This window comes from Boleophthalmus pectinirostris, unplaced genomic scaffold (genome assembly GCF_026225935.1).
Source record: "Boleophthalmus pectinirostris isolate CB_2022bp ecotype Guang Dong unplaced genomic scaffold, ASM2622593v1 HiC_scaffold_18, whole genome shotgun sequence".
Taxonomy (NCBI): domain Eukaryota; kingdom Metazoa; phylum Chordata; class Actinopteri; order Gobiiformes; family Gobiidae; genus Boleophthalmus; species Boleophthalmus pectinirostris.
In genome coordinates this window covers 5,423,614-5,444,718 of record NW_026571133.1, presented here as the reverse complement: position 1 = coordinate 5,444,718, position 21,105 = coordinate 5,423,614, and the positions used below count along the sequence as shown (strand labels likewise).

At 37.0% G+C, this 21,105-nt stretch overlaps 1 protein-coding gene across 1 annotated transcript in view; it reads right to left on the bottom strand.

The window, feature by feature from the left end:
• cacna1c (calcium channel, voltage-dependent, L type, alpha 1C subunit) overlaps positions 1–21,105 on the bottom strand; it is a 667,856-nt gene that overhangs the window by 349,452 nt on the left and 297,299 nt on the right. The window contains exon 3 of the mRNA XM_055153273.1: positions 18,941–19,046. Within this exon, the coding sequence (XP_055009248.1) occupies positions 18,941–19,046 (106 nt within the window). The remainder of the gene's footprint in view (positions 1–18,940; positions 19,047–21,105) is intronic.

The following is a 21,105-nucleotide window of genomic DNA, read 5'->3' as shown; positions in this document are numbered from 1 at the left end:
CATTTAAACACAAAATCGAAAATTGAAAAACAAATAATTATCAGTTTTTTTCATTTTGGTTTTGGAGACAAATAATGAAAATAGTTTTTGTGTTTGTTTGTTTTCTTATTTTTGGTTTTATTTTGAAAAACGAATGAACGAACAATATCATCTATGTTCACTAATGTGTCATCATAGTAACAACTGAAAATTCCACCGGTAGAGATACATGTAGAACACCCCCAGCGTAAATGTCACTGCAAAGTATCAACAGGTAAAAAAAATAAAAAAAAAAAAAAATAAAAAAATTGCTAATTAGGATTTTCAGTTGTTCAGTTAAAGAAGTCAGGCCTTTCCTCAATGTTTTTATGTCACTTTTCTGAAGCTTGTTGCCATGGAAACCGCTTTGCCTGGAATGTTCCACAGTTCAGTATTAAACACAAACACTAGAGATGTAAAAATAACCGAAATATCGTTAAAAACTATTATCGAGGACCATCACCAGTATATCGAATTAAAAGTTTCTCTGTTTAAATTCATTATAGTGCAGCGAGGGAACTACAAAGACCATGATCCTTTGCTCCATTTCAGCACAAACAACATGAAGAAATAACAGTTCTAAGCACTTTTAAATTGTAGTTTGGATTAAATTAAATTGTCAAGGCATTTTACCATGAGATGTATATGGTACCGAGAGATTTGGATTTTGTTACGTTAAATTTTATTTTTTCAGATTTTCTCAAACATTTTTATTGCTCTGTCTTTCACGCATCTCCACAGATCTGACCTGTAACTTTCTATTCTGCATGGAAATAGTTCAGTTTAATGCCGCACCGTGAAAGTTACACATTTAATTGAATAAAACCGAAAGAGTAAAAACGACAGAATAACCTCAGAACTACCTGAAGTATCCACCGGTGGGACCTGTACCACATTTTGCGAAGCACTTGGAGACAGAATAAACAGAGCGAGGTGTGAATGCACAGTGTCAGCAGAGGGACCAGAAGACGGTGTTTAACTAAGTGAACCTACTGTACACAGACTTTATTCACGGGCTATAAATAGACACTCCTAGCAACGGCGACGGAGCACCCAGAGGAGCAGCGAGCCGACTTCAAGCTGGATATAACACACAATACCATACAGACTTCAAAAGACGACAGGGCTCTTTTTTTTTTTTTCCCACATGGGCAGCAAAAATCAAACCATTTTCTCCTTAAAAGTAGATTTGAACATTTCCACACCCACGACTGGACTAACTGCACCTTTAGATTCCGGTGAATTTAAATTATTCGCGAGATATTAGCATCTGAGCTCGTTTAAAGACGCATTATTGTATTTTCTAGTCATGAAAAGAGTAAGTATGTATTTAGTTCTAATTAACTGGTGTGCAAAAATATCAAAATATCAATATATTGTATAGTTTAATGTGATGATACAGTGTCGATATAATGGGCTGCTGTATTTTTTTGGTGTATTTCAGTAAATTATTTTGTTACAGCGCTAAAGTTTTGTGGCTTGTTTAGTGAAAGGAAACTCGTTTATGCGACACTTTTGACATTTTTACTGTTTTGATGATTAAAATATTTGTGTTTGATGTTAACTTTGTACAGGAAGTGCTTTAACAAAGATTTTTAGTATCACAGCCATGATTTAGCCTTTATTTTTTACAGAACCGTATCGAATCGATTTGAAATATATCATATCAAATCAAATATATCGTATCGAATCGATTTGAAATATATCATATCAAATCAAAAGTGCACAATATCGAGATTTGTATCTGACACTAAAGCTAGTATCGAAATTAGATACTCTTTCGAGCAGGTATCAGTACTAAAAAAAGGCACATTTACAGGACAGAAATGAAGTGTTCCTGAATGATCTTGAGCAAGTATAAAAGCACACAGACTTGTCCATGGACCTGGTTTAGACCTGGTTTAGAACTAGACTAGACCTGGACCACTGAGGGATTATACAGATATAAGACCACATGAGAATATAAGAAAGTACTATGATTTAATATTAAAAATCACATTCTATTGTCCAGATAAAGAGCGTTTTTATTATCATTGTGGTGTCAAAATTGATATTGAGCATCAAGTGTGTTCCTTTAAGTATCAAAATAAAGTTTGAAATTTTGATAACAAAACACTAGAATATAAGACAAGTAATTGAATTTTTATCGCGATTTCGTTTGATTCGACTTGTGTGTCAAATGATGATTTTTTTTTTTATATAAATAAGTATATCTATTTTATTACAGCTGGATATATAGTTTATTTTGGATACATTTATGTTTTTCTTTGCCTTATTTCATGTTCAAAGTGTATTTTATTTGTTTTATACATCGTAAAACTGCTCTAAGGTTCATATTTGTAGCCTGAATTTATTTTAAATTACAAAGCTTTGCATAAATTATCAATAGCAAAGTGTTTTTTGAGAGAGAAATGCTGATTAAATGCATTTTGTCACAAAAAAAATAATCGTTTGAATAATCAGGATTTCAATATTCAACAAAATAATCGTGATAATGATTTTTTTTTTTCCATAATCGAGCAGACCTACTAGGATATTTACTTGTAGTTAAAGACAAAGGGTCTTTTAGGTTTTTAGGATCCTAGAATTTGACTCTTTTTCTATTAATTTATATTAGCGGGGCCCATATGAGGCTTTTTGCTCCTGGCCCCATATTTCTGCCGACGGGCCTGGATAATATATATATATATCAGTGGATGCAGACAGCGCCTACAACTTTTTGATTTTCTGCACAGTTTTGCATTTACTAAAGTAAAAAGGACGATACACCAGCTTTAAACCACAACTTGAGCTCAGAAATGTTGTCCTAATGAAACCACAAAGCCTTTTTACATAATTTCATCCACTAATACTATTTTCTGTCCTTTACTGACCTCTTAAAGCTGTTGGTGTTGGATAATTCTCTTTTCAAATAAAACAAAAAGAATAATAATCACTTCTTTCCTTGGGCCATGTGTTGCAAACATCCCAAATGTTTAATTAAAAATCAACAGTTGGATTGACTGTCTGAGTCATCCTGGAGAGACAATCGATACGGGGAAGACCTCACCAAAACAAAGGAAAAAACGTCACACTGAGTATTACAGTTTGCATCTCTACTCCTGGGTGGGTTGTACTCGAGTAACTTTTTAATCAAGGGTAGTTTTCAGACCCTATATTCTACAACCTAACAGTAGTTTGGGTTCATTCCCCCACTGTGAGTAGGCAAGGCAAGTTTATTTGTACAGCACAATTCATACACAAAGTAATTCAAAGTGCTTTACAGAATAAGAAATACATTAAAATTATAATAAAAACTAATCAAAACATAAATAATCATTCAAATTAAAAAAGAGAGACATAAATTGGAGAGAAAAGTGCGGAATGAAAACCTTTCAGTTTTATGCACAGTTAAACAGAAATGTTTTGAGCCTGGATTTAAACAGCGTCACAGAAGAGTCTGTCTCACATGTTCAGACTGTTCCAGGTTTTAGCTGCATGAACCTGAAACTCTGACTCCCCTTGTTTAGTCGTGACTCTGGGCACCAGCAGGAGGCCGGTCCCTGAGCTCCTCAGAGTGCGAGATGGTTCATATGACACTAACATGTCACAGATGGACTTTGGTGCTCGGCCATGGAGAGACTTGTACAAGCAGAGCTGCTTTAAAGTCTCTGAGGCACAGGAGCCAGTGCAGAGACCTGAGCACAGGACTTATGTGCTCGTACTTCCTAGTTCGAGTCAGGACCCGAGCTGCAGCGTTCTGGATGTTCTGGATGTTCTGGATGTTCTGGATGTTCTGGATGTTCTGCAGCGTCTCACAGCTCGTTTGGAGAGACCAGTGAGCAGAACATTACAGTATCTAACCTACTGGAGACAAACGCATGGATAAGTTTCTCCAAGTCTGATTTAGACAGTAAACCTTTGATTTTTGCTATGTTTTTTAGATGGTAAAAGGCTGCAGATGTTATTGATTTGATGTGGCTGTTAAAGTTCAAGTCTGAGTCCATTATTACCCCGAGATTTCTTGCCTGATTTGAAGGTTTTAGAGAGAGAGACTGGAGGTGACTGCTGACACTGTCCCTTTGTTTCTGTGGACCAAACACTATGACTTCAGTCTTGTCAGAGTTTAGCTGGAGAAAGTTGTTTTGCATCCACACACTGATCTGTTGGATGCAGTGACCAAGTGAGTCCACTGGTCCATAGTCTCCTGCTGCCAGAGAGACGTAGATCTGAGTGTCGTCTGCATAATTGTGGTAGGACACGTTATTGCTGCTTATTAACTGGCCTAATGGCAGCATGTAGAGATTGAACAACAGGAGTAAGTTTACAAGTGACAAAAGCTTCATGTTGACAATATTAAATGATTATAACTCCTGGTCTTGCTCTGGTTTAGTCTCCATGACGACAGAACCGGACCCTCCACCAGAAAAGCTCCACAGTGCCCCTTTAAACGTGTGGGGTTGACGGGTGGCAGGTGAGGTCCGCGGGGGAGCGAGCGTGTTAATAGGCTCCATTAGCCCCCGGGGGTGACGCATCGACTTCGGGCTCTTGTTTCGTTGCTAATTCATCCAACACTGAGCGCCCTGTCAAACACGCCCGCCCCATCACTCGCCGATCACGGGACCTGATCCGTGAACTGTGAGCTCCGGGCTGACAGAACATTTAACACTGTACGCCAGAAAAAAAAAAAAAAAAAACAATACAGAGACACGTGATACAACTATAGGGAGTATTACAATCAAATTTTAAAGGCCCACATTACACTATTTTTTGATCTATGTTATAATGAGTGCGTATACATGCACATCAATATGGTTATGATCGGGTTTTTTGAGTATCCCGGTTTCTTGATGGTGCATGTAAACGCAGTAACCCGGTTATGGCAGTATCCCGGTTATTAGAATCCGGGTTACTGTAGCTGGTTTATTCCGATAGTAACAGGGATACTGTGGCATGTAAACGCAGTATCCCGATTACTGCAACATAACGTTGAGTCGCATGCGTCCAAAAGACACTTTCCAGCCTTTCACCACAACAGTAGCGACATAAATAAATTGACCAACATAAATAAAGTGACCAAACGAGTGAAATGACTGTAAAATTAAGAACTGAGCTAATCTGCACTCGTGTGACGCTGAAAAGCTAAAACATGAAGTATCTCCTATACAACACATGCACAGAACACATTTACCATCATTAGCGCCTCTTCTGTCACAGAAATAACACACATAATCCACAGAGTCATGTTATTTAATCCAAAAGAGCTGATCGCATCAGCGGCGCAAGGAGCGAGTTGTTTTTATCACCGCTAATAGTTTATGCTAATTAGCCAAACGGTCTTAAGTTTCGTTTCTGTAAAACGTAAACAAATGTGATCAGAGCTGAATTATCTGATCAAACGGGCTGATGTGACTCTATAGTGTTTATGGTTTATATGTTGTAAAGTTGAGTTTATTTATGCAGAAGATTTTAATGAAGAATCTGCACAGTGGATTGTGGGAGATCTCATAGCTCCTTAGCTTCTTATGCTAAAGGAGCTCACGGTTTGTATTTTTCTTGATTTATGAAATTGATTTAAGTTAATTTTTGCGCCTGCGCATTTGTAAGATTATGTCAAGAAACCGGGATACTCCATTTGATCATGTATACGCGGATATGAGTGTCCCGGTTTCTCAGTGCGCATGTATATGCAGTAACACGAATACTGACATAACCGGGGTATGGCGAATAACCGGGATACTGATGTGCATGTATACACACTCAATGTTGTTTTTTGTTTTTTATTTATTAAAGATAACAATATACCATTTAACAAAACACAATAATCGACTTAAAAATAAAACACAAAAACATAGCAACATCCACAACAAATACAAAACAACAAACCCTTCCTCTCCAAACACTCAGACACAAATTTAGTCAAATAAAACAAAAGTAATGTGGTAGTGCAGCATAAACACACCACTAGGCCTCTTTACATTGATATTTTGGCCAATTTATGGGTTTTGGAACATCCGTTACACAACAGTTATGAAATTTTACTGATTTCTTAGAGGCAGTCACAAACCAGGAACTGTGAAAGGAAAGGAAACTCCGCGAAGGATCGAGCGAGAGCAACTGGAGCGGTCTCAAAACCTCAGAAAAAGTAAAAGCAGACATTCTCATGAGTGACCAATATCACACAAATGTTCATGGGCACTGTACAGGTACACACATTGCACTGTGGATATAACGATCATGTAATATGGGCTTCTGTGGTGATGAACTGCCCCGACCGATGCCTCATGGGGGACCAGGTTGCTATTTCTGATTAAGCTTGTTTAATCTTGGTTTAATCCTAGTTTACTCCTGTTTTAGTCCTAGTTCAGTCCTGGTTTAGTTCTCCTGGTTCAGTCTTGGAATCAGTCCTAGGTTAGACATGGGTTAGTCCTGATTTAGTCCTGACCCGCCTGTGTGTAATTACTACCTGCCCACATACCGTGAGGAGTTTTACAACCTTAAAACAAATGTAATAATTGTAAAATATAAAGCTGACTACTTTGTGGATTTCACCTATCGCGGGTTATTTTTAGAACGTAACCCCCGCGATAAATGAGGGACCACTGTATGCTTAACTAATATTATTATTATTATTATTATTATTTAATTTATTAGATTTTATTATCAGCATTTAACAATTACAATATTCAGCATAAAACAAAGACAAAAATATAAAGCAACACCCACAACAAACACAAAACAAAACAAAAAAAACAAGACAAAAAAAAAATAAAAAAAAAACATTTCTCCCCAACCACCCACACTGACACAAATTTGGCTAAATCAAACAAAAATAATGTGGTAGTGCAACATAAATACACCGCTATGCTCCCTAACATTGACACATTGCGGCCAATTCGTAATTGAAATTCCTCCGTAATTGTCTCTCTTCCCTTTTCTTTTTTTTTTTTTTCCCCTCTCCCATTAAAAAAAAATAAAATAAATAAAAAATTTAGTCCCTATACTTAAACTAAAATTATTTTCACCATCATCATTTCTCTTAATCATTTTTACTAATTATTACAATCTATGTTATAATGTCGTTTCCTCATCACAAACAGACCTGGAGTTGTGTTTTGTTTCGTTTCATTCTCACATGTTTAACACACAAACCCTGCACATTTAGCCTGAGTTCTTCTCTCCAACAGGAAACACACACTCATTTGGATAATTTCAGCCCTTAAATTGCCAATCTCTGCTAAACAAAAGGTTAAAAAAAAAGGTAGCTGTTAACTTGAAAACTACTATTACATGACTTCCCAAAGTGGAACAGCTCATTTTGACCTTTGGAGATGTAGACAGATGACTAAACCAGGATTAGTGATTGAAACACATGTGAATGAAACAAAACACAACTCCGGGTCTGTTTTTAATGATGTAACAAGATGGTTTAAAGGTTTTGTGTAAGTCAGGACCTTTAAGAAATGCTACAGAATAAAGATAAAATAATTAGAAGTACAGGGGCAGTCTGACTTGGGATCAATGCATCTAGTTAGGGAAAAATGGATTTGTTTTTTCTGTAACAATATAAGAGGCTAATTGTGATACGTGGCTTATTGGAACAGTAATGTGGGCCGCTTGTCTCCATGGAAACAGATCAGAGTAATTTCGGGACGACAGTGAGCGCCACCTCGACCGCAAACCCGAAGGTCGCAGGATTGATTCACACACAAATTCTACTTCTGTTGTTGTGAGCTTAAGCAAAACACTACACCCTTGCTGCTTAATCCGCTACAAACGTGTCGAGTGAGTGAATGGGGGTAATCCATGTATCATTCGTTCATTCGTTTTTCAATATAAAACCAAAAATAAGAAAATGAAAAAACAACTGTTTTCTTCATTATTTGTCTCCAAAACCAAAATAAAAAAACGGATAATGATTCGTTTTTTCAGTTTTCGATTTTGTGTTTAAATGAAGAATGGAAAAAACTGATAACGGCCGTGACTTCCGTGACTGCGATGCCGGACTTTTGCGCTGCATACGGACTGAACCACGACTGATCGAGGTCCGGGACGGGAGTCTTAAGAGCGCGCCCTGTAGCCCGGAAAATACGGTAAATTAATCTTCGGTTCGTTACGTAAAGAAGGAGGAAAATAGCATCAGGACGACAGCAGCAATAAGTTTTAAGAAGGACGCAAAAAGGGTTGTAACTGTCCCGTCTGAGAAAAGTGTATAAAGTGTGTGGTGAGGGGTTTTACAGACTTAAAACAGATAGAATAATTGTAAAAACTGTAAAAAAAATAAAGTTGACTACTTTGCGGATTTCACCTATCGGAGGTTATTTTTAGGACGTAACCCCGACGATAAACGGGGACCGCTGTATAAAGAAGTGAAGTGGACTGAGGGGCTGTGACTTTGAGTGACGCCCACAGAGTTCGGCTCCAGTGAGACGAATCTGGAGCAGGTTTGCCACGTCCATTTATAACGTCTACGGCTACCGAGACATTTTTGGAGTCCTCCTCGCTCGCCGCGCTGCCTTGGCGGAGGTCTACGTTACACTGAGTCGTCCGAAGCTTCCCTCTGTCATCTAAATAAACACCAAAAAATAAAGACCTATGGACTGTGGCAAAACCCTATTTGGACAAAGCACAGTAAAAAAAAGAACAACATACTCTTGGACAATGTCAAAATATATGTGTATGTAAATGTTTGTGTCACTGCATTGAGAAACTCTGTACTACACCCCCCCTGTTTTTTTTGTTTTGTTTTTGGTATTATTATTATTATTATTTCCTTATTTATTATTATTATTATTATATTTATTATTATTATTATTATTATTATTATTATTATTATATTATATATTATTATTATTATTATTATATTATTATTATTATATATATATTATTATTATTTTATTATATTATTATTATAATAATATAATTTATTTATTTTTATTTATTTTTTATTATTTTTATTTATTATTATTATTATTATTATTATTATTATTATTATTATATTATTATTATTTTTTTTTTTTGTATGCGTGTTTAGTTAAGTCTGTCTTATTGTAGAATGTGCTGGGTATCCAATCTCTTAAATTTGACAAATTATAAATAAAATAAATAAATAAATTTTAAAATAATAATTAATTTTAAATAAAACCCTCTTCTCTCTCTCGCGGCATTAACCCTTCACTTCGCTCACGGTCCCTCGGCTCCTCGGCTCCTTTCCTCCTCTCTCCTCCGTATCCAAGGACAGATGAGGAGCATCACTACGGTTACCATATCCATGACAACCTCTCCTCTGTTGCTATTATTGGGATGTTGTCAAGGAAACAGAGCGACATATTATGGGGTGCGGACGGAAATAGAAATCTGGCTCCAAAAGAATTACAACAGACCCGCGCTATTACATAAGAGAGACGCGGGCAGGGCTGGTGCGTCTACTCGGGTTACAGCTCCCCGCTATACGGCTGACATTTTGAAGACTTTTCGCATTTCAGAAGATGTATTAGTTTGTTTTACGTTGTCAATTTCGATGACAACTGTCCTCATTTTTCACCGGTTTCATCCGTTTCAGCGACGCGCCGTTTATGAAAGCAATAATATTACACAGAACTGACTCCCGTGAGCTTGAAGTCGTGTTGTCGTGTTGTTACTTCATCACAAACAGACCCGGAGTTGTGTTCTGTTTCATTCACACATGTTTGAGTAACTCTGTATTATTACTCTGTCGACAGTACTTTGGTTTTTTAGTTAACAGCTACTTTTTACTTTTAGTTCAGGGCTGAAATTACCGTATTTTTCAGAGTATAAGGCGCACTTAAAATGATTCAATTTTCTCAAAAATTTAAGCATTTAACTTTTTTTTTTTTTTTTCCCCTCGGTAATTCCACTCATTGCTGGAAACTAAACCAGGTCTAAACTAGATCAAACTAGATCTAAACCAGGACTAAAACCAGAACTAAACTAGGTCTAAACCAGGACTAAAACCAGGACTAAACTAGGTCTAAACCAGGACTAAAACTAGAACTAAACTAGATCTAAACCAGGACTAAAACCAGGACTAAACTAGGTCTAAACCAGGACTAAACCAGGACTAAACAGGACTAAACTAAACCAGACTAAACTAGACTAAACCAACTAAACCAGGACTAAACTAGATCTAAACCAGGACTAAAAACCAGGACTAAACTAGATCTAAACCAGGACTAAAACCAGACTAAAACAGGACTAAACTAGATCTAAACTAGATCTAAACCAGGACTAAAACCAGGTCTAAACTAGATCTTAACTAGATCTAAACTAGATCTAAACCAGGCCTAAACCAGGACCAAACCAGGACTAAAACCAGGTCTAAACTAGATCTAAACCAGATCTAAAACCAGGTATAAATTAGATCTAAACCAGGTCTAACCCAGGACCAAACCAGGACTAAAATCAGGTCTAAACTAGATCTAAACCAGATCTAAACCAGGACCAAACCAGGACTAAAAGCAGGTCTGAACTAGATCTTAACTAGATCTAAACCAGGACTCTAAACTAGATTCTAAACTAGATCTAAACCAGGACTAAAACCAGGACTACTAACTAGATCTAAACCAGGTCTAAACTAGATCTAAACCAGGACTAAAAACCAGGTCTAAACTAGATCTAAACCAGATCTAAACTAGGACCAAACCAGGACTAAAAGCAGGTCTGAACTAGATCTTAACTAGATCTAAACCAGGACTAAATCCAGGACTAAACTAGATCTAAACTAGATCTAAACCAGGTCTAAACCAGGACTAAAACCAGGTCTAAACTAGATCTAAACCAGGACTAATCTAGATCTTTGCTAGATCTAAACCAGGACTAACTAACTAGATCTAACCAGGACTAAATCTAACTAGATCTAAACCAGGACTACTAAACCAGGACTAACTAGATCTTTGCTAGATCTAAACCAGGACTAAACTAGATCTTAACTAGATCTAAACCAGGACTAAACTAGATCTAAACCAGGTCAAAAATCAGGACTAAACTAGATCTAAACTAGATCTAAACCAGGACTAACTAACTAAGACTCTCAGGACTTAACTAGATCTAAACCAGGACTAAAATCAGGACTAAACTAGATCTAAACCAGGACTGAACTAGATCTAAACCAGGACTAAACCAGGACTAAACCAGGACTAAAACAGGACTAAAACCAGGACTAAAACAGGATTTAACAGGACTAAATCCTGCTGTGTGGCCCGTGTCTCCTCATCTTCTATCAATAATATTTTTAATTTGGTTCAGTTAAAGTCTGGGCTTTTTATTTTCTTTTAACAGACAAAACATCTTATGTTACGATGTCCTCGTCTTTGCTTCTGTACAGCAAATCAAATAATCCAAAGTATTCAGATTACGTTACTCACTTTAAAGTAATTTAATGGATTCCGTTACAGAGTACATTTGTAGTGGATTACATTTTAAAAGTCACCTTCCCAACACTGTCGAACATAGATCAGAACTGAGCGTAACACGGGCTCTTTAAACCTGGTTCGCGCTGGCCCAGGCTTTGTAACTACACAGACTTCACCATAAACCATAAACCGTGACAGGGCATCTGCGTTTTAACCGTTAACGTCACTGTACCGTCTCACACGCGGCGTCTTTAAATGTTGACATCAGTTGAATGGCACCTATTACAGTGAGTATTACATAAGCGGACAGAGGCGCTGCGCTCTCGGCCCTTTATTGATTTTATGGCCCGGACACACACAGAGCTGCAGACAAGAGACTGACAAATACAAGATTACAGACGAGAGAGGGATTTAAATGTGGACTCGAGACTCAAGATGAAACAATTCACGCCACAGGAGACAATTAAGTCAACAGAACGGCATTAAATTTAGAGTAAAAGTTAAAATTTGAACTCAATTATCGCAAGTAAAATGGTGATACTAAGTGGTCAAAATGCTTTTCTCCGTGCATGTCTGGAATGTTTCACAATATGGCATTAAACCTTTCCGTCGTCATGGAAAGCAGATCAAGTTACAGGTCGGATCTGTGGAGAGGCGAGTGTCTGTTTTTTAAGGTTTTTTGAGCTTTAAAACCACCTGTGATTGAATAAATATAAAGTAGAGCTGTTTAATGTCCAGTGTTAAAATGTAATCCCCTACAGATTACAGATTACTTATCCCAAAATGTAGTTTGTAACGTAATCTATTAAATTACTTAAAGTGAGTAATGTAATCTGAATACTTTGGATTACTTGCTATTTTTATGCTTTTTAAAACGACACGAATCCTGAAATTTCATGTTTGTTCTCTTCAAATTCTGTGTTGAGCCCAAGTCTCCATGAACAGACTTTTGTTTTACTGTAGAGAAGCAAAGACGAGGATCTGAACATAAGAAGTTTTGTCTGATAAAAGAAAATAAAAAGACCAGACTTTAGTTAAACATATTAAAAATATTATTGATAGAGAAATGATTTTTATATAAGATCACTGCTGCTTTAAATTATGTTCATCGTACTGTTAGTGTCATATCGTTTAGTCCTGGTTTAGACCTGGTTTAGACCTGGTTTAGTCCTGGTTTAGTCCTGGTTTTAATCCTGGTTTAGACGTGGTTTAGTCCTGGTGTTAGTCCTGGTTTTAATCCTGGTTTAGACCTGGTTTAAACCCGATTTAGACCTGTTTTAGACCTGATTTAGTCCTGGTTTAATCCTGTTTAGTCCTGCATTTAGTCCTGGTTTAGACCTGGTTTAGTCCTGGTTTTAATCCTGGTTTAGACCTGGTTTAGTCCTGGTGTTAGTCCAGGTTTAGTCCTGGTGTTAGTCCTGGTTTAGTCCTGGTTTAGTCCTGGTTTGAATCCTGGTTTAGACCTGGTTTAGTCCTGGTGTTAGTCTTGGTTTAGTCCTGGTTTAGACCAGGTTTAGTCCTGGTTTAGTCCTGGTTTTATCCTGGTTTAGACCTGGTTTAAAGTCCTGGAGTCCTGGTTTAGACCTGTTTAGACCTGATTTAGTCCTGGTTTAATCCTGTTTAGTCCTGGTTTAGTCCTGGTTTAGTTTAGTCCTGGTTTAGTCCTGGTTTTAATCCTGGTTTAGACCTGGTTTAGTCCTGGTGTTAGTTTAGTCCTGTTTAGTCCTGGTTTAGTTTTCCAATCCTGGTTTAGACCTGGTTTAGTCCTGGCTGGTTTAGACCTGGTTTAGTCCTGGTGTTAGTCCTGGTTTAGTCCTGGTGTTAGTCCTGGTTTAGTCCTGGTTTAGACCAGGTTTAATCCTGGTTTAGCCCAAATAAATATAAATCCCAACATGTAATCCGTTTATTTCAACAAAGTAACTGTAATCCAATTACCACTCACTGAAACAGTAACTGTAACTGAATACAGTTACTCATAATTTGTACTCTGATTACATAACTCTGGTACATGTAATCTGGACACTACCAGAAAAGCTCCACAATGCATCTTTAAAGTCACAAGACCTCAGCCAAGGCTTTGTCTCTGTCTTGCAACGCTACTTATGCATTCCAAACATCATGATTATTCACTGCCATGAGTTTTTAAGCGTCTTTTACATCTCTCAAAACAAACGCTCACAAAAGCCAACAGCAACTAGCATGCCAACACACACTTCCTGATTATCGGACAGTAAATCACGTTAGAATTCGACGCAGACAGCCTCCAGCGGACTTATTTTGACCTCAAGAGCTGCTTATACAAAATATTTGCACTCGGGCAGGACAAATTTTGCTCAAATACACAGGGGGGAAAAATAAAAAATAAAAATCAGGTGTTCCTTTAATGTATAAACTAGAAATAATGTAGGGATGTGCCGATATCCAACTCTCTCTCGGGACGATATTATCACGATATGCATCTCACGGTACGATATTTATTGCGATATTTTGAAGAGGCTGATATAATTTTAGATAGGACACTTTTAAAATACCTTGACCAGATTTTGGTGTGAATTATTTCCATCATAATCCCAAGAATTCAAGTCAAAAACATACTTCTTCATGTTGTCTGCGCTGAAATGAATCATGGGATATGTAGTTTCCAATGTTTATAAGCTGTTACTACTATAAAACAACGTATTTAAGCAAAGAAACTTATAATTTGATATATTGTGAGAGCCCACGATATTAGTGCGAGACTTTTGACGATTTTATATCACGATATTTTGGTTATTGTTACATTAATACAAAATACTATTCAATAAAATCAAAAGAAAGACACCAAGTTCCAAAGAAATCTCAGCCAGTATCTATGGGAAACCGTGCAACAAATAAAAATAAATAAATACAAATCGGAATAACTACGCTCACTGTTTTTAGTTTATAATCCATTCTCATGGCCTGAGCTAATGACGCTCACGACGCCACATGTCCACAGCTAAAGGCAGAGTGTACAGTGAACCCTGTCTTTAATCTTCACAACACTTCCTGTCTGTCTGAGGCCTGCTGTAAAACTAATTAACCACATCTGTACCAGAGCCCGTGTGTGTGTGTGTGTGTGTGTGTGTGTGTGTGTGTGTGTGTGTGTGTGTGTGTGTGTGTGTTGTCCTGGTGAAGTCTAAATACCTCTGTTTTCACCGCACTACTGTAGTGTGAATACAAGATGGAGCTCAAAGACTAAATCAAAATCCCAGTTCGGACGGACGCAACCAGCAAAAAATTACAAAGACGGCAAATTTCCTCCATTCATGAACAAATAGTTTATTGAGAATGATTCAGGCTGAGCAACAATTTAATTAAGGGGTCAGGCAGTATTAAAGTAGTTACTAAGCTTGGAATAAGTCTTTTTTTATGTTTTATTCTGCATAAAATTGCATGATACATCTACAAAAGTAATAGGCATGTAATTAACCAACATTTTTGTTATATCTATCTATATATCTATCTCTGAATATAAAGTTAAAAAAGTATTTCCCTCTTTTCCATATATTTATTTATTTATTTATTTAATTTTCCTATTTCTTTATTGTTATTTTTATTTATTTAAAATGTATAATTAATAATAATAATAATAATAATTATTATTATTATTATTATTATTATTATTATTATTATTATGTTTTTATTAATTTTATTTACCTATTACTTTATTCTTATTTTTATTTATTTATTTAAAATGTATTAATCATTATTATTATTATTATTATTATTATTATTATTATTATTATTATTATTAATGTATTTATTTATTTGCCTATTACTTTATTCTTATTTTTATTTTATTTATTTAAAATGTATTAATTATTATTATTACTAGTAGTAGTATTAGTATTAGTATTTATTTTTTTTTTTTTTCACCCATTGGAGACAATGGAGAAGGGTAATGGGAGGGGGGTTTGGGGAATAAAAAAATTGTGACATTATAATACTAGTAATTGTTTTTCTCTGTGACATCTGCTTTATGTGCACAAATAAATAATAATACATAAATAAATAAATACAAGTTATTCATCAGCACTCCAGGTTGGAGACCCCTGCCCTTGTGATACTTGGTGTAAAAAAAGTGCTGACTACTGCCCACCACATTTTTGTTTTATTCTGATGAAATATAGATAATATACAATCTCTGAGAAATCTCATTTTGATCTATAAATTGTTGTAATAAGACTATTTACTGGTCAATGTTGCCCCAAAACACATTATATTATCAAACTTGTATTTTCTGTTATTTCCAAAACACATATGGGTAATATTTAACCGTACACCATTCACGTTTAAAGAAAATAAATAATATTTTGAGTCTCTACCCTAGTATCGGATATCAGCATATATTTAAAGTTAAAGTAAATATCGGTACACGTTTGTCAGGTCAAATTTCAGTATTTTTGTCAGTTCTTCTGGACGTGTTTAAAATCCGAATCTGAAGCAAATATTAGTTAAAAACAAATTGGAAATCTTGTCAGAAAAAGCTGCAATTCTATATTTTTATTGTTTTATCGTTCGGCTTTAACACGAGACACGTTTTAAATCTAAAATATCTCATCCCGAAAAAACAGGTGGTGGGAGAAATTTGACTAAAACCAAACGGGATCTTGGAAAAGTAGCAGATGTGACAGGGCCTCAGCGGGATTAGAGTCGACCTGACAATAATACAGTGGAATACGACTGCAAGCTGCCCCCGAGCAACAAGCGAATCTACATGACAGCACGTAGTACATATATATATATATATATTTGTACACGGTCACGGTCAATAAACAAAACACGGGGAAAAAAGCGTGGAAATGAAGTAAAATAATGTCAGATTTGCAGATGAGCAGATGTCCAGAGTCTGAACCAAAAGCTATTTTAACGTCTTAACATTGTGCGTAATTTCAAGTTTTCTTCCTTGATGCACAAACTTGGAATATATATATATTTTTTTTCTGTTGTGCATTAAGAACCGTTCACTTCATAATTTACAGCAGATCAAAACACATTGGGAAGAGTTAAATGTGCATTGTGTAACTTTTCTGGTGGAGCGTCCGTCAAATGTTTTTTTTTTCCATCGAGATGTTATTGCTTCGTCTGGAATGTTTCACAGTGCGGCATTAAACATTTCTATCTTCGTGGAGACCAAACCAGACCAAGTTACAGGTCAGATCTGTGGAGAGGCGACTCCGCTCACAGTTAAGGTCTGTTTATATGAGAACACTTGTGGGTAAAAACAACAAAATATTTTATCAGAAGTGCCTTTCGTTTAGACGGTGACGGCGTTTTTGGGACTTAAAAACACAAAAATCTGAAACCCACCCTCCAGAGTGGAAACGTTGAATAAGCTCCACCGTAGCGTTTCCGTCTACACTGCCCAAGACGCAACTGGTCAGATCTGCAAACATGTCGGATCATTTCCATGTGTCGGACCTTGAAGCTGCTCTAATAAACTTAAAGGAGGCTCCCAACAAACTTACAAAATCTGCAGAGATACTATTAGTGAACAGAGAAAAGGATCTGCAACCAGTTCGTCGCAGGTGAGTCAGACGGATACGGACGAGATCTGCAGAACCAGTCGATGGTGGGACAACTTTGTGGAAGGAGAAGCTGATGAAAATGCATACAGTGAAAACTTCTGTACGCTCAAAGATGCCCTCGTTGCTTTAAGTACAAGCATATCCAATCAAATTCCACACACTTTTGCGTCACCGTCTGCACGCAGATTTCCTCCTGAAAACGCTGGTCTAAACGCGGAATAAAAAGTGAAGACGCGACGTCACTTTTCTGTTCAGATCATATAAACGTAACCTCAGAATGACATTTTTTCTAGGTATTTCTGAGCTATAAAACCAAATTTAACTGAATAAATGTAAGGTTTAATGTCTGTTTTAACGCTGTGGAACATTCGAGGTAGAGCAATGACATATCCATAGCAACAAGCAGGTGACGAAGCCTCCACCAGAAAAGTTACACAATGCACCTTTAAGTCAGAAAAAGTACACAAATTGCCAATTACATTAGAGTTAAGATATGTGTGTCTCTCCTGTAGTGACCTTTGATACAGTTACAGCAAGCAACAAATCAGAGAGTTATTCATGTTATCAATGTTTCTATTATCTTTTTATTATAAACTACACAATCATTCATTCAGTCAACTCAAAAATAATACAATAAGTCTTTTTAACTTACCTATTGTATTGATATTGATATTGTTTGTTTTGTTTTTCTTCAGTAAATGTATTCAAATCAACTACACTTCCCTGTTCCTTATTTGACACATAAAAACAGACAACTTCAACTTCAGCCAATATCTGCAGAATCTCTCAATCTGAATTTGTCCACTAGAGCAGAGGTCCCCAACCCCCCTGGACTGGTACCAGGCAGAGAAAGTGCAAATCCTCCCACCCATACACCCAGGTCTAAAAACCAGGTCTAAACCAGGTCTAAACCAGGTCTAAACCAGGACTAAAAACCAGGACTAAAACAGGACTAAAAACTAAACCAGGACTAAACCAGGACTAAAACCAGGACTAAAACTAAACCAGGATTAAAACTAGGACTAAACCAGGTCTAAACCAGGACTAAAACCAGGAACTAAAAACAGGACTTAAACCAGGAACTAAAACCAGGGACTAAAACCAGGTCTAAACCAGGTCTAAAAAAACCAGGACTAAAACCAGGTCTAAAAACTAAACCAGGACTAAAACCAGGACTAAACCAGGACTAAAAACCAGGACTAAACCAGGACTAAACCACTAAACCAGGTCTAAACCAGGACTAAACCAGGACTAAAACCAAGGACTAAACCAAAGGACTAAAAACAGGACTTTTTAAACCAGGACTAAACCAGGACTAAACCAGGACTAAACCAGGACTAAACCAGGTCTAAACCAGGTCTAAACCAGGACTAAACCAGGATTAAAACCAGGTCTAAACCAGGATTTAATCAGGACTAAACCAGGACTAAATCAAAACTAAACCAGGACTACACAAGGACTAAAACCAGGACTAAACCAGGACTAAAACAGGATATAAAAGGACATAAAAACCGGTCCGTGGACCTAAAAAGGTTGAGGACCACTGCACTAGAAAAATCATTTAACAATTCCTTTTTTTCAGTCAGAACCAAAACCAAAACATAAAAGCACAAGACCCAAAATGAATCATTACATTTCCCTGCTCCTCGTCTGATTCATGAGGTCAAAACGTAAGTAAAATTTCCGCCGTTTGTGACGTTAAAAGCAAATTATTATCCTGACATGTTAAACGCTCGGAGAAAAGAACAATAAATAAATAAATTACTGGTTACAAAAATAAAAATTAAAAGCCAGTGTCAGTATTTCTTCTGAATCCAAACAACAGTGAAGCGTCTGACAGGTTCTTTCTCCTTAATCACGAGCAGAGATATGATCCACCAGCAGCTCTAACGTTTTATCACAAAAGCACATCTCCTCCCAGCTTAAGAACGCAGCTCGGTTACACTAAAGCAAACCAGAAACTCCGACCACAGCCGCCGCGGAAAAGTGAAAAAACAGCGAGACACGTAAAGCGGGACTCACCAGGTTGGAGTTGGTGGCGTTGGAGTCGTCTTCGGGGAAGGGGATGTAGACGGCTAAGGCCACGCAGTTGGCAAAAATGGTCATCAGGATAATGATCTCAAATGGTCTGAGGAGGAAGAGTTAAGGAAAAGACAAAAAAACAGGAAAAACAAACAAAACATGCAAAATCATCTACGTGTAAAGATTCTGGTCACTTTCTCGTCTGTGGAGATTGTCTTGTTTGTCTGGAATGTTCTGCAGTGTGGCATTAAACTTATCGGTCTCCATGGACACGAAAAGATGAAGCAAACCCAGTCCAGGTTACAGGTCAGATCTGTGGTGAGGCAACCCCGCTCACTGTCAGAATATCTGTTTATTTGTGTTTCTACATGTTGGTTTGTGTTCCACCTAAAAGGCAATGCAATGAAAAAAAGGAGTTTGTAAGACACAAAGATAATGCATTTCCCACTTTAATTAAGTAACACTGGACCAAAGTTCCAGTTTAAGTCCAAAATCAAGAGTTATATTAATGTTTTGAGAGTAAATCAGTTGATAGTCAAGGTCAGTTAAATATAATCAATTCAATCATTGTGTCCTTAGGCAAGACACTTCGCCCACATTGCCTAGTATGAAAGTGGTGTGTGTGAGTGATGGTGGTCGGAGGGACCGATGGCGCCGAGTGTCATGGCAGCTGTGCTTCTGTCAGTGTGCCCCAGGGCAGCTGTGGCTACAATAGTAGATTACCATCACCAGGTATAGAGTGAATGAATAATGCTGAATAATGCTGAATAATGCTGAATAATGCTCTGTAAAGTGTCTTTGGGGACAGAAAATGTCTGTGAAAGCACTATATAAATAAAGACTTACTTACTTAAATCAGGGTTATCCTGATTTAGCTAAACAACACACAGAGGTGTTTTATTTTTACACTTTATTTTAGTTAATTTTACATTTTGGGGAGTAGTAACTAAACACTGTAACTCAGTGGTGTGACACTCATTTTGGTCCGGGGGTCGTATCCAACCGACTTTGATCCCAAAGGGGCCGGATCAGAAAACTCATGTCATATAAACCCCAAAAATAACAATAACTTCTAATATTTGTGCAGAGAAACACAAATCTATTACAGAAATCTTTTTCAATTGATGAACTCTTTCTTTTACAAGAAAAATTATAATATTATGAACAACCTGAAACTTTAAGAAAACTGCAATTTCAACACAATGTTTTAACATGAACTTGTAAATAGGAATAAATCAATTTTTCTTGTAAAATCCTGCACTCGACGTCCACTTTAAATAAAATAATCGTCTCATTTTTGATATTTTTTTGATGAGGGTGTCACGGTCAACAGTCAAAACGATCGTCCTTTAAGAGCGTTTGGAAAGAGACAAGTCTTCATTTGTGCTGCTCTGGTGGGAGGGGCCACGTACAGAGACGCTGGAGACGCTGCTCTGCTCAGCACCGCAGAAAATCACCAATATTTTAATAGAAAATATAATTAAAATATTTTAGTAGAAAATCTGCCGAGGGCCAGATTAAAGGTCTTGTAGGGCCGGATCCAGCCCCAGGGCCTTATGTTTGACACCTGTGATGTAAAGTGTAAATTAAGGTACACTGTAAAAAACACATTCAGTGCATGTAAAGCCCATAGACTGTGTAAAAGAAGTGGGCTAAGTGAGTGTGACGTCATCCACAGTGTTCAGAGTCGCTCAAATGAGGCTCCCGATGCTCAAGGATACAGGACTAGTAGGGATTTTTTTGACAGACAAAATACCAAAAAAATAAAAAATCTGGATCATGTGTCGCAGGTTAATACGAACATTTAAGACCAAAATGACGAGGCTCACAGCTGCAGGTACAGAGAGATGGACGACAAGATCCTAATGTAAGTCAACTGGAGAAAGAGTCAGAAGGAGCCGGAAAAACCTCCTGGAAAACTTCCTATTAGCACACGGCAGCTGAAGTGTCTTTGGTAAAGCCTTTATTTTCTTTAAAACACCAAAACTGGTTCAGACTGGTTTTCTCTCGTGGGAGTTTGAAGTGGTGGGAGGGAGGCGCCAAATTAACACGAAGGGAAGTTGAATTCACTTCAACCATATCAACTCTGGCAAATAACCCCAACTCCGACCCCCAAAGGTTGTATAGAGGAGTTTTTAAGGAAAGAGAAATACAGCGACAGTTCT